The sequence below is a fragment of the Octodon degus genome, unplaced genomic scaffold (assembly GCF_000260255.1).
Source record: "Octodon degus isolate 3935 unplaced genomic scaffold, OctDeg1.0 scaffold00217, whole genome shotgun sequence".
Taxonomy (NCBI): Eukaryota; Metazoa; Chordata; class Mammalia; order Rodentia; family Octodontidae; genus Octodon; species Octodon degus.
In genome coordinates, this window is record NW_004524793.1 from 3,758,006 (window position 1) to 3,774,920 (window position 16,915).

Genomic DNA, 16,915 nt, shown 5'->3' on the forward strand with positions numbered 1-16,915 from the left:
AAGGCTGATGGTGGTGAACCTATGGCATGCATCTTGCTTTTCTTTTCAGACAAAAGATGTTAATGCACTAGCTATTTTTCCTAAATTAAGGTACCTCACGTCTAATTCCAGTGTTGGGCCTCTGCAGGAAATAAATGAAGTTTGGGCTTCAGTTTAGGCACTCAGTCTCTAAAGGGTTTGCCATCACAGGCTAGGCACTAAACTAAGATCTTCACACTTGATTAGTGTCCGCAGGATGGACCTCTTTGGTGGTGGTTTCCTTTTCTAACCAATAGACTATACATTTGGTTGCAATAAATAATGTTATTCAGTAGAAAGATAGTTAATAATTAAGCTTTGGGTTAATACAAAGTCAAGGTAAAGTTTTATATAGATTAGATTTGAAACACTCTTGTAAGCTAAATAGTGCCCCTCTTCAAAAGTTAAAATGATTAAGGACAGTACGAGAGTTGCCTACACATTTCTGAAAGACTAGTACATAGAGGAGACATTGTAGGTCTAGCATCTACAAAACAGGTCAACTTTATTTACTTGGCTTAACATGAACTTATAAAGTTCACCAGTGTCTGCATCCTAATGTTAGACTATGGTTAGTACTACTAAATTCTCTAGGAAATGTCACTAGTATATGCTAAGCTCTACGTATGGTATTTCACATACCTTATCTCATTTGATCATTTTAACAGTCCTAGAGACCAAACATACACATAAACAGCTCAAGTAATTTAAATAGCTTGCCTTAATCACAAAGTTAATAATCAAGCTAATATTTAAACTTAGGTCAGATGATGTCCAAACATAACTTTTGTCAACAGAATATGTTGCTTCAGGGAATAAAACACTCTGGAATTTACATCATCTATCTTTATATATGGTTTGTTTTAATGTGTAAATTTTCACATAAGCAAATATATTAACATTTTCCTCTGCATACTGTTTTGTGTGTGATAAAGGAAATTTCTTCATGCTAAGTTTGTAAATAATTCTATATTTGGTTTTAGACTTATAAAAATTTGTTTCTTGTATTCATATCTACAGCTTTACTTTCTATTTGTTAGTCATATGAATTAAGGATGTAATTTAATTTTCCCCATGTGAGGAAATACTCATGCAGTGTCATCAGTCAGAATTCACCATTTCTCCACTAGCTAGATGAGGACTTCATTTCTGAACTTCCTACTGACGGTACTAGGCTTTTAATCTCTGTGTAAATACTAGATTTTGAAAGACTTCAGTTTAATAACGTCTGCTTATTGTCTTTTTTGTTTGTGTTATTTTTGGTGAAACCAGGGATTGAACTCAGGCCCTTGCACTTGCCAGGGAAGGGCTTATTCTACTGAGTCACTCTCCAACACTTGCTTATGGTCTTTGAATTCAGATGGTTGATGGGAAAAAATAAAAGAACTGAAATTTTGTCTTAAATCCTGATTATTCATTTCTTATACTGCTCATGGATTCCTGAACATGTGGATATATGAGCATTATGGTAATTACTTGAACATATCAGAAAAGATTCTTAATCTTCAACTATATATTTGCAAGACAACAAATACTAATTCCTCACGAAGTTGTTTCCTGATTAGAAAAGGTCAGATCAAACCATCACGATCTGCTATACCACTTATAACAATATTTGAATGTACTTCTTTAAGTTATGTCATATTATTGAAAAGTAGAAACTAGATCTATGGCCTCTTCATTTAATTCCCACTGCTTTGCATATACAAACTCATAGAGAAAGAAATTAATGCATTCCTTACAAATGAAAAACAATTCAAAGAGTTGGACATTCCATTTATTTGTATGTGACAAAAAATCCTTTCCCTATGGACTAATTCTTCAGTCCTGCTACAGTTTTGTCTCTCAGTATCATGGCGTATAATGGAAAGCTTTTAAATATTCAAGTTTCAAACTATTCAGTCTCTATCTGTGATCTTTATCTGAGGTGCCAGTTTTGCCTAAAATGACTGTAAAAAGACAAAGGTTCTTTCAACAACATAAACTCTGTTGGGGTAGTATATGATTACAGCACTTAACTGTATGCTTGTAGTTTTTGACTAATCACAATGAATTCTGAACCTCAACCCATTCCTCAGTAAACTGCATTTTTTTCCATGACACATTTTCAAAGAGTTATTTTACTTTTCATTAAATTTAGGACATGTAAAGAGCAATGAATGTTTGTTACTATAATTGATTCACGCTATGTTGTAATATCCGGCCTTTATTGAGAAACCATAGTACAGAGGGTTTTCACACATACACTACACCCACCCGGCTCCCCTTATCTGTCTGATGAAGACTTCGTAAGATGTCATCTAGACCCTCTGCTGATTGGTCAGGCCAAAATTCATCTGGAAGCAAAACGCTAGATGATGGATGACACTGATAGAAACCTCATGCATGAGATAACTGTCTTATAGCATCAAGAAAATACAGGAAGGAATTCACATGTAAAAGTGTTGGTGGAATTTGTAAAGATAAAAATTCATTCCTCATGTGAAAAGGCAACATTAGGGGTATGAAGCTGCTTTCCACTTCTACAATGCCATGGTCCTAGAGAGGAAAGTCGGTGGAGGACAGTAAAGGTGTGCAGGAAGTGGGTGGAATATCGTGCAAGTTAAAAGTAAACAAAAGTATTTTTAGGGAAAAATGAGATGAGCTCAAATGTCAGAAATAAAATAATAGAGACAGAGTAAAGGAGAAAAGAAGTTTTATTTCCTAGACTAAGATAAGTGCAAAAGTGCACTTGAGGCCCACACATTAGTCCTAAAAGACTCTTCCAAGCCTTATCTCTGAACAGCACCAAGAACCTTCTGGACAACTTCTCTTTTCAGTTACTCATCCCTCAAATGTCTGCTGAGTATCTACTATGTGCCTTATGAACTATTGGTTTGTTTCTCACTTCCGTCACGCTGACATCTACATATCTTCTGCTTTGCAAATTTTCGTGCCCTACTTATCACACCAGGAGAACATGAGCTCCACATGTGTATCACACTCAAACTGATCTTAAACACACTACAGCACAAAATCATTCTTGACTGCACTTGTCTTCACTGGCTAGATAACTATAAACTGTAAAACAGAGAATGAATCCTTTGAAATGATGAAGGAAAAGACAGCCTCTCTGAGGCCAGTAGTTTCTCCTGCTCACTCTGTAGAATAGAGTTCCAAATCTTCTTTTGCATTGAGGCAGTCATAAATATAGACAGTTCTCCCACTGATGTGCTTTGCCTATAGAATTGATGCTGTGTGAACTTCCCTCAGGGAATTGCAGCATCTACACATGTTCTTTATAAGTTTGAATTGCTTGCTTCCCTCTACCAAAAGAAGTATACAAGTGGAATTCCAGGTTGGTCTCTCAGCTTAGCCTCCCCGTCACAAATTTTTCCTGCATGGGGGATGAGGGTCTGCCATGAGGACACAGAGAGGAAAAAGTTCTTAGCAGAAAGATATCTAGGAAGATTATCTTATATGTACCTTATGACTTTTAATTTTTTTTAAAAGTAAAAAGCAAGCTTCCAGATAAGCTTTGTCACTCAATGCATGGAACCTCACAACTGAAAGGTTTGTCCCTGGGGGGAAAAATAGCAACCACTGTCTTTAACAAAAAAATGAATTTATTGCTTTTGAGGCAAGGGAGACCAAAAATTATTTTAAAAAGAAAACAACAGAAAGGAAGGAAGGAAAGAAGGAAGGAAGGAAGGAAGGAAGGAAGGAAGGAAGGAAGGAAGGAAGGAAGAAAAGAAGGAAGGAAAGAAGGAAGGAAGGAAGGAAGGAAGGAAGGAAGGAAGGAAGAAAGAATGAAAGAAAGAGGAAACTGAAGGGAAAGAAAAAATGAAAAAGGAAAGTCAACTAAGAAGAGCTCATCTTATATCGAATTTGTGAGATATAAAATGCAAACATTAATGCCTTCAGAAGTGAAGATACTTTGGGATCACCTGGGTTTCCACTACAGAAGCATGCATGCTGGTACGGGTTTTGAGCTGGTAGGCTTATCCACACCACTCTCTGAGCTGCCACTCAGGAAGCCCAGTTACAGGCCTTATAATGCACTGTTTCATTCAAGTCCAATAATGGAAAAGCAACACAGTAGGAAAAGAGTACAGACTGAGAGGGGAAGAAACAATAAAGGGAGAGGTCAGATGATAGGAGCACGTGATAAAGAGAAAGAAAGAACAAGAGAATGACAGAATAAGACAAAATGAGAAAAAGAAAGAACAAGAAAAATGGAATGGATGAGGGACAGCAGAAAAGATAACGGGAGAGGGCAGGATATGAAGAGGCAAGTGAGGGCTTGCTTAGTCATGGAAAGGGTATTTATCATGAAGGTAGAGAGGGATAGAGGTCCTGCCCTGAGAACTAAATCAGAAACCTTTCCAAAGGAGAGGAACATAAATGTGTTATCTATAGGGAATAGAATACCAGGAACCTAGCTCTTCTTTCTGAATTTTGTCAAAACTGAATAGAACTCTTGAGCCCAAACTGACTCCAGAAGCTTCTGATTCTGACTGCTGTACATCTGAAGCATGGAGAAAAGCCAAAGGCTTTTAGCCAGATTCCTTCACATTGACCCTTCTCACATGGGACTGACCACACCTCAACACACTGCTTGATAGCAATTTGTAGGTGTGCCCTGCCAAGGGTGGTAAGCAAGGCCTCTGGACTGTTACCTCCCCTGAACAAGAGATGCCAGTTGCACGGACAAAACTGATCACAGCATCAGAGACCAGGAGATGTGCTTCAAAAAGACAAAAGAGCCCCTAAGGCTGAAGCCTCTGCACATCTCTTCCCCAGTGCACTCTTTCCTGTGGTCCTCTCTGGACAGCCTCCCTTGTTAATGCCTCTGACTTCACTGAGAGGATCTTGTCCAAGAGAGAACTGGAGGGAGAATCCTAGCAGAGGAGCAGCCAGCAGAAAAGTGTGGGAAAATTGGAGTCTGAGTCCTGGGATGAAATGAGGAGTAATTAAAAGGTTTCAGTATGTTTTAAGGATATTGTTTATCAGGGTAAAGAAATTTCTCTTCATTTGGTGTGCAAAAAGGTAATGTTTGTTAATGTGAGCATATGTTAAATTTTATGAAATATTTTTATATATGCTGAGGTGATTTTATAATTTCTTTCTTAAACCTGTGTATATAGCAAAGCATTTTAATTGGCCTTTCTTATGTCAATTGACATCTGTATGCTTGGTGTAATTTCAATTTGTATATATGTACTAATCTTTACATACCATCAGACTAACTCTGAGAGTAGATTCTGTGTGTAGGATTTTTGTGTTTTCTTATGTTTTTTGTGTATGTCCAGGTTATGCCAGGCTTACAAAATTACATTTTAAAGTTCTTTTCTCTCTGTTTTGTGGAAGAGTTTGTAGAAAAAAATCTTTTCTATTTATGAATTTCTGTAGAAATTAATGGCTATGTCAGTTCCCTACATGGAAAAAAAACTTTGACTGTTGATGCAATTTCTTTGATTACCTAGCATCTCAACTTTGCAATTTCTCCTTAGTTATGCAGCGACATTTCTATAATGTATAGAATTTCAAATGTATCAGTATAAATTTTAAGTGTGTTGATTTAGTTTCTGAGGGTCTACAGTAGTTGTATAAATATTTCTTTTGAAATTTTTGGCATAAAATGTTTATGCCTTCTCACTTTTTTCCTAATTAGCTTCTCTAGAGATTACTCATCTTTAATAGATTTTTTCAAATAGCTTCTTTGTATTATTATATTTCTACTGCATGCCTTGTATTTCATTAACTTTTGCTGTCTCATTTCTTCTTCCTACTTCATATCATGTATTAATTTTAGTTTGTTAAAATATATAATAAGCTCAGTAATTTCAGTTTTTGTGATATTTAAAATTTAAGATCAAAATTTTCTGTACCTGTTTTAGATATATTCTGCAATGTTTAACAATTATCATGTGCAAACATTATATATTTTTTAAAAATTATTCAGAAGCTAATAACAAGTTATTTAAAGATATATTTCTTTTCTCTAAAATTATGGGGGGCAGGGAGATGGCTTAGAAGAATAAGCTATTGCCTGGCAAGCACAAGGCCTGAGTTCAGTTCCTGGTTCTGCAAAAAAAAAAAAAAAAAAAAAAAAAAAGATTTTCTGCTTATTTAAATGATTTGTTGCTTGCTTATGCAATGTGCAGAAAATATGTCAAAGATTTGCATTTTGGGAATTTCTAAAATTTCACTTTATGGGACCTTTTAGGGATGAGGGCAGTGGTGGCAGGAGTAGAGCTATGAATTTGGAGCCAGGTTGGGTATGCCTTGCATTCAACACCAGCTTGCATTGTGTAGCAAGACCTTGAAAAAAAAAAAAAAAACACGAGGGTTTTTTTCTATTTAAGTAAAATCAGAGAGGTATTAAGTTGGAAGTGTGGTAAGCAACAGAGACAGCTTCTCTGAATATGACTGGCAAGACCCTGGAATAGAGCAATGTGAGGAAGACAAGAGGGAGGGAAGTGGTCCCTTGAACTCAAAAGGATATGAGTTGCAACTTGAAGCCCATAGAGAGAGTAAAGGGAAAGCATTTAAAGAAGAGGAAGGAGGGAGCCCCCAGCAGCTTCTCTCTGAGATGGGACTCACCCTGTAAGACAAGTGATCCAATCCTCTAGACACGTGATGCAATAATTCAAGTGTCCATTCACAGATGAATGTAAGAATTATGCTTCAGATTTAAAATGTTCACACAAGGAACTGGATAATAGACATCGTATAGTTTGTATGGGGATCAAAATAATATTCCAAGTGAAAGGAGCCAGACACAACAGGTGGCAGATGATTCCATTCTTATGCAATATTCAGAATATGCAAATTAATAGTCAAAAGATTAGCAGTGCAGTGTAGAGGAAGGTGATATAAAGGAGAAATGGGAAGTAATGTTTAATTAGTACAAAAAGTTCTAAGGTACTACAAAAATTTTGAAACTCTACATACATATTTTGACAGTGCTAAATGCTACTGAACTGTATGCTTTAAAATAACTACACATATATTATGTTAACTTCACTTCAGGTTTCGAAAATAAGTTAAGATCCTGTTTGAAAATAATCCCTTTTAAATTTAAAAATTCTCATACATGAAAAATGTATTGGGTTGTTCTTTAAGGCATTAAAGATAACAATATGTGATGAAAATCAGGTAGAAATTAATTTAAAAAGGAAAGAAAATCAGTTTTATTTAATTGTTTTTTATTTGCTTATCTTGCTGTTTCAAAATTTTACAACCTTAGAAATTAATTGCATGTAATTTTTACAAGAAAACTAGGAAACAAATACTATGGTGGTACTGATTAATCAGCATTCCTTAATGTGGTTCATCTGCTTAAATTCCAGCATCGAGTAAGAAAGATTAGAATAAAAAGTAAATTTCATTGTATATACACCACTGTTCTAAGTGTTTAATATGCTCACTACCTGAGCTTCATAATCTGTGTGGGATTCTAAGGAAATAAGTACAGCGATTTCTCTGAAAAATAAAAGTAAAAATTCCAGCTCTTTCCCTGCTATGTATCTTCCTGAAAAAGGTAAAGACATGTTATTATAGTGATTCACATATACCCATGTTTATAGCAGCACAATTTATAACAGCTGCATTTTGGAAACAACATAGATGTTTATCAATAAATGGATGAAGAAAATGTGGCATTTGTACACAATAGAAATCTATTCTACTATACAGAGGGATTAAAGTAGGTCATTTATAGAAAACTGCACCTTCAGACCTTAATGTTAAGTAAAATAAATTATTCACAAAAGCTTAACTATTACATAGTTTCTCTTATATAAGAAACCAGAGGCCTAAATAAATTTAAAACAAGAGCTAAATAAAAGATAAACAGTAGTAAACAGACAGATTTTCTCATATAGGAAAAAGACAAAGACAGGGAAAGAAGGGGAATAAAGGAGACAGGAAGAGGTCAAAAATTAAATAAGTTGTCTCAGGTTTAAGTCCCCAAAAATGTAATCATTGTGTAATACAAACATGTACTATTAATTTTTTATTGCCTGTGGGAGATAAACAAGTGCTATTTTTACTTTCTACTGTCTGAATTTTCTTCATAAGTATATACCCTATCTATAATCAGAAATATATATATATTACGTAAAGGTTTACAGGGTGTTCAGGGTCTCACTACTAAATCAGATGCATAGTAATCCACCTGTTTACAACCTCCCAAGAACTGGGATTACAGGCTACCACCACCATGCCCAGTCTCAATTGTCATCTCATCTCCCCCCAGGGACAGGGTCAGGATGGCAGGTCCTGGGATTGAACCCCGTGCCCCCTGGGCCTGCAAGCATCTGCTGAGCTATTTGGCTGGCCCTTTTTGTTGTTTTGTTTTGTTCTATTGATTTATTTTTGTTTTTAGGACAGAGTGTACAAGGTCTCACTGTGTAGATCGTACTCCTGTAGTGATCCTTCTGTTTACAGCCTCCCAAGTGCTGGGATTATATGTGTGCGCCATTTCAGCCAGTCTCAACCCCCATCTCAGCGCATCCCATGGGCGGGGTCGACATGGCATGCCGGGGATCGAACTCCTGGCCCCTGCATCTGTCTAAGCAGTGCTCTAATGTACTAAACTATCTGGCTGGCCCTCTTATTTTTAAATTTCATACCATTGGGAGAAGTAAATTAAAAACAAGCAGTGATTTCATAAATTTGGTGGTTTTCTACTGACAAGGAAGCTACACTGGAATTTTATCTCCTCAAACAATATTTTTCATAGAAAAAAGTCAAATATAGACACATAAAGAGGAAACGGAAATCGGCAGAATCCAGAGAACAGTTGTCTCTCAAGCAACACAGAGTCAGAGGATTCAGTCCCTGGCAGGTTGACTCCAAGGAAAAGCACTAGAGTGAAAGGTATTGATGGATCAAAGCAATTCTCTTCCTCTAGCCCAAGAATAAGTGTATAGATGTAGCGCCCTAAAGCCAAGGCAGTAGTGCCTAGATGTACACCCTAAACACCTCCATCCTTAATTCAGGTGGTTCAAGAGGACTCGACTACAACTCTCCCAAAATAATGGGAGTAGTGGGAGTAACCTATGTTAATTCATGAATTGGACTTCTTAGGCCTACAGTAATTTCCTAATTTAGACCAATAAGTGCCACACACAGAAGTTTGTTTAAAAATTTGAGAAGAAAAGTGCATTCCATCACACTGAATATTCATAATTAAATGAGAGGTGTGTAGGACACCCTGGGAAGGAGGCTATGGAGATGGAAGGGTCATCAGGCAGGTTTAGTACATGGTGGCCATGCTTTGTTATTGTTTAGTACATCACTCCAACATGACCATCATGAAATTGAGTTGTGGGAATTCTGTCTCTGTCACAGGGTCAGTTTTATTTCCAAGAGGCTTGTTCCTAGTACAAGAGAAGGGTCTAATGCTCATCTGCTGCAGGATCTATTCTGATAGATTCTGCTGTTGTAAATTCTATTGCCGGGAACCCAGGCTTCTGATGCTGTACTGGCCAATACCACATCCTCCAGGCCCCACCTTACATTCTTGGTTTCATCTTATGGGCTGTGATGGGGAGTTTGCACTGAATCATCAGCTGTGGTTAATGTATGATTCTCACACAACCACATAGAAGTCATCAGGGGACGCACTGGGAGTAGAACGCTTTCATAGAAAGCCTCCCGTGATGAAGCGTAACAAAGCCATTTGAAAACATAAGGTCATTAACTCCACCCCTGTCCTCTGCAGAGAGATAAAGGAGAGTAAGTTAAAACTTCAGAAGCTCTCACCTGGGAAGCCTTCTTGGGAAGATGCAGCTGCTTCTGCTCCTGTTGGCCTTTTTTCTACCCTCCAGGACAATGGCAGGTAAGTTATAACCTCCTCCTCCACTCTCCAACCCCAAATCCATTCTACAAAGGACATGGATGCCCTTTCCCTCTTCACACCCTGATCCTTCTGTCTTCCATGATTGCTCTGAACCTGACCTCCAGTCCCACAAGAGAAGCCCAAATACATACTGGGTAGACTACCGCAGACTGTTCTCAACAAAAGCCAGGGGACACTGTCCTCTCAATAGGCCCCACCTTTGTAATCTGGGAAGTATGTCTTTCCTCAGAGTGTGTGCAAATGGTAAGAAATTACAGGAGAAAGTATCATACTCTCCTGGAGTGTTCAGAATAGGCCTGTCATCCGAGTTGCCCTCATCAGCTGCTTAGCAGAGAGGCCCATAGCTCAGGGAGCCCAGAATGTATGGAATCACTCTCCCCAAAATAGTACTTCTGCCTTTCCTCATTCCTAGCCCCTTTCTCCAAATCTGCTTTCCTCCCCAAGCCTTATTGTCCACCTTACTTTGCATATGAGCCACACAGGCAGACTTTCTTTCAGACCTTCCAGAATCCCATCAATTATGCCCTACCACCCTCCATCCAGAGACTCATTGGAGCTGTTTGATCACAGCTACTGAACATTTTTGAGTCTCCTACTAAATGTCAGTTCTTAGGTAAGTGGATCAGATATCTAGAGTACACCTGAGAAGAGAACTGAGGAATTAGGAATAGCCGCTGGGATTTTATTGTCTTCAGACAGGTATATTCATATTCAAACACATGGAGAAGGAAGATTTCTAGACAAAGACCTGATTTCCCTCCCTATGCAGAAAGTTGAAGCTCATCCCTGCAGGTTCCTCCCAACTCCTGAGCACCCCAGTGGGCCAATTGCTGAGCAGTTCTGGAGCCACCAAGGTGAGGCTCATGCAGTGAGTCAGTGGCTGCAAACCAACAGTATTTATCTTTCAGTGGAGATCATCGGGGGACATGAAGCCAAACCCCACTCCCGCCCCTACATGGCCTACCTTCAGAATGGGGATGGTTTGACATGTGGTGGCTTTCTGATAAATGAGAAGTTTGTACTGTCAGCGGCTCACTGTAACGGGAGGTGAGTAATGGAAAACTTTGCACTGTCTTGGGGAAACCAGAGAACCTTCCTCAAAAGGAACTCCCTGAGCTCCTGGAGAAATAAATGCAGGAGACTCTGTGAAGGTGAGAAAGGGCCAGCCATGTCTCCCAGGAAGATAAGGAAGTTGGCAACAAACTAATTTCTGACATCAACAGACCAGGGCAATTAAGCCTGGTAAGTGTAGAACTAGGACTGTGATTCTTTTAAGGCACAGAAAAATAATTTCATATGTTTTCCTAAAGAGAACTGACTCTTAAGAACTTCTAGTGCCCAAGGTCAAGCATTTACCAAGTTGTTAAGAAGCAGAGGGCACAATTATTCAGTCAGTTAGCACTGCTCTCATAGACAGCTCCACACGACACCAGCTGTAAACTGTTCCTTATAGTTCCTATCATGTGTCCTCTATTTGTTCATATCCCTCCACTCATTCTCCCATTTGTGCAGCTCAATATATGTCACCCTGGGTGCCCACAATATCAAGATGCAGGAGAAAACCCAGCAGGTTATCCGTGTAAGAAAAGCCATCACCCATGAAAACTATGGTCCTCGAACCTACACCAATGACATCATGCTACTGCAGGTAAGTCACACCTCCCCAGTGCTCTTGGTCTCCCTGTGCAGGGTTGCCCCTCCCACTGGGACCTGTGCCTTCCTTCTGCCATCATTTCCATCACTGTGTCCAGGCACAAAATGCACAGGCTGATCTGGACTCTCTTACTTCTTTCCAATCAGCTGGAGAAAAAGGCCAACCTGACTAAAGAGGTGCAGCCTGTCAGGCTGCCAAAAGGCAAGTCCCAGGTGAAATCAGGTGCTGTGTGCCAGGTGGCTGGATGGGGACTGTTGGCCCGGAGGGGTAAAAGAGCAACCACACTGCAGGAGGTGGACATGACAGTGCAAAAGAATGAGGTGTGTGAGACCTGCTATGCCAACTATGACAGAGCTTCTCAGATCTGTGCTGGGGATCCAAAGATTCAAAAAGCCTCCTTTAAGGTAAGACTGAACACCTATCACTCTTAGATTTGGGATAAAGTGTGTTTCAGATAGATGTAGGACCAGGATCCCCAACCAACAGGGCTTCCTCAGCTAGTAGGTTATGGTAATTCTCCCTGAAAAGAAAAAATGAAGCAGCCTGAGGTAGGAGGTAACTAAGGCTTCCACCACTTTCCAAAGGGCCTCTGCAGAAAAGTGCCCCTCTGGAAGCTGGAGTTTGGAGTTTGCAACAAGCTGCCTGAGCTCACATCCAAGGCATTAGAAACCATTCCTTGGGTTGCAGTAATTATAGCCAATTAGCTCCACACAGACTCCTAACCCTCTTGGAGATTCATTCTCACTGCTTGATGTCTGGCCCGCTCATCAGTTTCTATATCCTTAATCAGGAGCCTGAAACCAATGGGCCCGCAGTACTCTACAGGGATGAGATTCCCAGGACCTCAGGGGAGGACAAAGGCTGACCTTAATAGGGAGGTACAGCAGGAACAATGTTCAGAGTCAGAGCTTGACAGCTATGGGTCCCAGGGCCTGTCCTTCCCCCTCATTTCTCAGCAGCAGAATATGAGTAGTACTTCAAGAGGGTTTTGGGATTTCAGAGGCAAAGGTCCAGGAGGTACACTCCCTTACAGCTTCATGCCTCACTCTCTATTTGCAGGGTGATTCTGGAGGCCCCCTCATGTGTAATAATGTGGCCCAGGGCATTGTTTCCTATGCACCAAAGGATGACACAACTCCACAAGCCTTCACTAAAGTGTCACATTTTCTAAGATGGATAAAGAAAACCATGAAACACCATTGACTGTAGAGAGAAAACTAAACACCTTTTGGAGAGACCATGTTTCCTGGACCTGAGCCCAGAGGTGCTCTAGAGCAGACATCATCAGTTAAATAAATGTCTTATCTCAGTAAAAACACTGGTTGCTTGTTTCTTCACTTATATTCATTCTCAAAGACCAACTCTACGTTAAGCAGGACTGTAATATAATTCTGCTGATTTCTGCCTCCTCCCTTCCTGCTTCCCTCAGTACCTTCCCAAGTCCACACTCAAAGCTGTTAACCCACTGCTTTTGACCAGCTATAGTTTCCCCATAAAATTTCCTTTTGTGAAGAATGAATACCAGCACCATCAGGAAAAATGTTCACTGCTCTTATACTGGGTCTCAGGGTGATCATGTGACCAGTTTGTGTCATGTGGCAGGGAGGAAGGGGGACAATTTCATGCATCCTGAATATCAGTCAGGCACCACTGATGTCACCACTCAGCCCTATTATGCTAAGTATTGGTGGGTCTTCCTGAATAGAACATTTCCTCTTACAGGTTTAGAGATAAAGGGGCCAAAGGTATCCTCAGTGACTCTTCATTTTCACCTGAAATTTATTTCTTTTCCCTTTCTCTTCAAGGACCAAGAGTAATCTAGGTCTATAGATCCGGGTGCCCATTTTATATTTTCTCCTCCCACAGTTGTCACAGTCCACCAGCTCCTGTTCTCTTTAGGTTACAAGGACATGATGTGATTCCTTAAATTGCCCCACCTAGGACATCCAGAACCATGTGTGGTTCCATACAAGGCCCATAAAGGACAAGGCTGGTGGGATCAGAACCTCTTACCCTGCATCTCACTTGAGCAGGGCTCCTTACCCATGTGGCCTCCTGCATGCTCAGGGGCCCTTGCATCTTAGCCTCTTTCACCCTATCCCTGCTGATAAGTACTAGCCTCTAAGCTAATACTTCTGTGCCCACATAGGCTATACCAGTCTTCTATTTTACAAAGGATTCCTCTCTGCAGAAGGAGAGGAAAATGTGCCAGGTTCCATATATCAGTAAAAAAAAAAAAAAAAAAAATCCCTGAATGTTGAGAACCACCAGGATGACTGTTTCCTCTTTTTTTTTTTTTTTCTTTATCTTTTCTTCTGTACCAGGGATCAAACTCACATGCTCTTGCCAGGCTCGTACTTATGCTGTTGAGCTATCTCCCCAGTGGCTTTTCTTGAAAGAAAAGTATTTGGCTCCATGTTGGCTAACTTTGCCCTAATTCCATATATTGATGTGTACAGAGTGGACAAGGATAATATTTTGTTTATTCATTTATTTTTAATTTATGTATTTGGTACAGGGTCTCACTACACAGCTTGAACTCATAGTGATCCTCCTGTTTTGGGAGTCCCCAATGCTGAGATACAGGCATGGCCCATAGCTCTGCATGCCTAGGGGATCCAACCCTGGTCCCTGTAATTGCCAAAGCAGGCATTTAGTCTGCTGAGTTATCTAGCCAGCCTAGGATAATATTTTATTACCTCAACTGGCTTTAAGCAATGCAAATGATCTAGGGGAGGTGCTGATGTGTAGCCTTTGAAGCAATGGGCAGGTCAAAGATGCCCACCTGTAGCTCCTACTGCTAAGTGTGAGCTAGGCTGAGAGACTGTGCTGTGAACTGGAACTGTGGCTCAATGACGAGTTCTGGCTCCAAGGCAAGAAAGCCACACATCAAAGCTGAGACAACTGACTAAAACCCAAGACACATCCTTAAAGTGTGTTATGGAGACACCTCCAAACTTAGACACTACCTCTTACTTGAATCTGGTACTCTTTCTGCAAACCACTCTCTGCATATTGCAGTAGTGCAGTTCTTCCTACCTGGCTCCGCTCAGAGCACTCATGGACTTCACACCATTCTCCTCCTTACTCAGCCCCAAGCCACTCCCCTCTTCACAAATTAATAAACCCATGTTCAGCCCTGGGGTTGAGGCCTTTGTACCAGTTAGTCATTGTTCAGACTGGACTGAGGACACCCCTTGGCTCCCACAACTGAAGATACATGTTTGTCTATTTGTTCATGCTGTGGGTTACACTGGAAGTGGTAGATTGGAATTGACTTATTAGAATTACAATAACTTTTCCCTAGGATTAAAAATAAAAACTCCTACAGACTAATTCAAAGCCAACGCAGGCTTTCTCTAAGTATCTACTAAGACTAAGGCCTTAGGGATCTAAGCATAATAATAGCCCCTTGAAACAGACAGTGTTGGAGACTTTCCAAATTAACCGGATATCTCCCAGATTTGTCCATAAGGCCCATGTGAGAAATATATGGAAAGAAAATATTTTGTTTTTCTTCCTGGATACAATTTCTATCAGTAGTATGACACCGTACTCCTGAAGTATATGAAATTTGGAAATGAACTTAGTCATTCAGTGTCCAAGTATGAAGTTGCTGAATGAGTCAAAAGAAGTCCTTTTCATGTGCAGAGTGGCAGCACGTAGGTAAGAAGATAATGGGAAGAGTTATTTCATTTTTATGAAAAATAGCGTGCATCAGTATCACTACACAAATTCAAATTGCAGGAAACATGCATGTCTACTCTACCCATGAAAACTGTAATGCCTGTCAATATGAGACTGCCAGCCTTTTCAGAATCAAACTTGAGTCAGGGAGCCTGCTATGGTGGAAAAATCCAGAAAAATCTGGAATGATTAGCTCACCATTGTTACTGTTACATTCATGGCTTTTTTATATTACCCAGGCTTCTATGTTGGGAAGTTCTTAGCTTAGAGGATACCACTTCGATTTTTCTTAAACAGATGTCTCCTGGGAGTGGGCTAAGTTTGGTCAACACTGCAAGCTGACCTCGCTGCGGGGTCATATCACTCATACTTAACACTGCCAGGCACAACTTGGCTGTAAATTAGTGCTTCCCTGTCCCCAACATACACAATATTATACTCTTCTGCAAAATGGAACAAAATCTGCTGAGTTCATAGAAGTCCCAAATGCGTACCTTTCCCATCTTGTCCTCAAATCACGTTACATCACAACCTCCTAAACAGGAGGGATTGGGCCATTTTACTGTGGAAATACAGCTTCTGAATGGGGGCTGGAAGAAAAATTCCTGCCCATAAGATCTAGTTCCTTCCTTAGGAAAAAAACCTAGAAAGTAAAACCCCCAATATACTATTTTAGAAAGTGGCCCAGTCAAAGTATTATATTTACTTTGAAAAAATGCATTTCTAATTTAAAACGTCTTTGAAAAATCATTGTTGTAAATTATACAAATAGTGTGTGCTAAGCAACTGATACAGAAAAGCAGCCTGATGTTTAATTTCTGTGGTTGCTCTGATTTTCATGTCACTTTGCTGGGTGAGTTTCCTGGCTTAGATCTGGGTTTGAAACCCATAACAATCAAACTAGGCTTGCTCTAAAGATAACATCTATTTGGACTTTATACATCACAAATACATGATACATGCCACAATTTTCAAGTGCATTATGAGAGCAGCCATGGAAAGAGTAGAATGAGTGACTCAGAGCTCAGAAATGCTCTTTGCTTGAAGCCAGGTCGAAGATGAGGGGAATGGCAGACAGCACAAGCAGGCCTGTCCATATTTGATTTGCATGCCTTGCTGCACAAACTCAGCTATAAAAAGGTGGAACATTTTCTTGAGTCCAATTCCAACCCAGATCTGGTAAAAAATTGAATACCTGCTTTTACTGAAGCCTGGAACATCCAAAATGGAACACAAACAATGCCATTTACATGGAACCTGGAAAAGCCTCTAATGTTCAAGGTTTCAGGTTTGGCCTGGTTAGAGCACAGTGTGCTGTGCTGGCCTCCCAGGGAGTGGCAGAGTCACAGCTCTTCAGGGGTCCTGGCGGAACTGTGCTCTGCTGCAGAGGGAGGTGTGTGCTTCAGTCGTGGGTTAACAGGTCCTTCTTCCTGCTCACCACACTCTTTAAATGTGGGCACATTATCTATCTCTGCAGTCATGGTCCTCAGGGAACAGTCCCTTCACCTCTTGGCCTTGAAGTATCTTTGGTCTATTCTTCTGAGTACAATGAACAGAGACCATCTGTCAGTACATAATTCTGGTTCTGACCCAGAAAGCAAGCTGTGAGGCAGAAGCATAAGAAAACTTCAGTTTCCTGTACAGAAGAGAAAGACCTGAATGACAAGGGAGAAAATAAGATGCATACTTCAAAAATATACAAAATT

General features: G+C 40.0%; 1 protein-coding gene across 2 annotated transcripts in view; it reads left to right on the forward strand.

Annotated features, from left to right (window-relative positions):
- Positions 1–9,627: 9,627 nt before the first annotated feature.
- The window catches only part of LOC101575144 (granzyme B-like), a 34,099-nt gene continuing 26,811 nt past the window's right edge, over positions 9,628–16,915 (forward strand). Inside the window, exons 1-5 of one of the 2 annotated variants that reach the window (XM_004645068.2) lie at positions 9,628–9,847; positions 10,777–10,915; positions 11,381–11,516; positions 11,669–11,926; positions 12,582–12,804. In XM_004645068.2, the coding sequence (XP_004645125.1) occupies positions 9,793–9,847; positions 10,777–10,915; positions 11,381–11,516; positions 11,669–11,926; positions 12,582–12,725 (732 nt within the window). In that variant the 5' untranslated portion in view covers positions 9,628–9,792 and the 3' untranslated portion in view covers positions 12,726–12,804. Of the gene's footprint in view, positions 9,848–10,776; positions 10,916–11,380; positions 11,517–11,668; positions 11,927–12,581; positions 12,805–16,915 lie in introns of those variants that run through there. The other variant, XM_023705306.1, reaches the window with a different exon arrangement.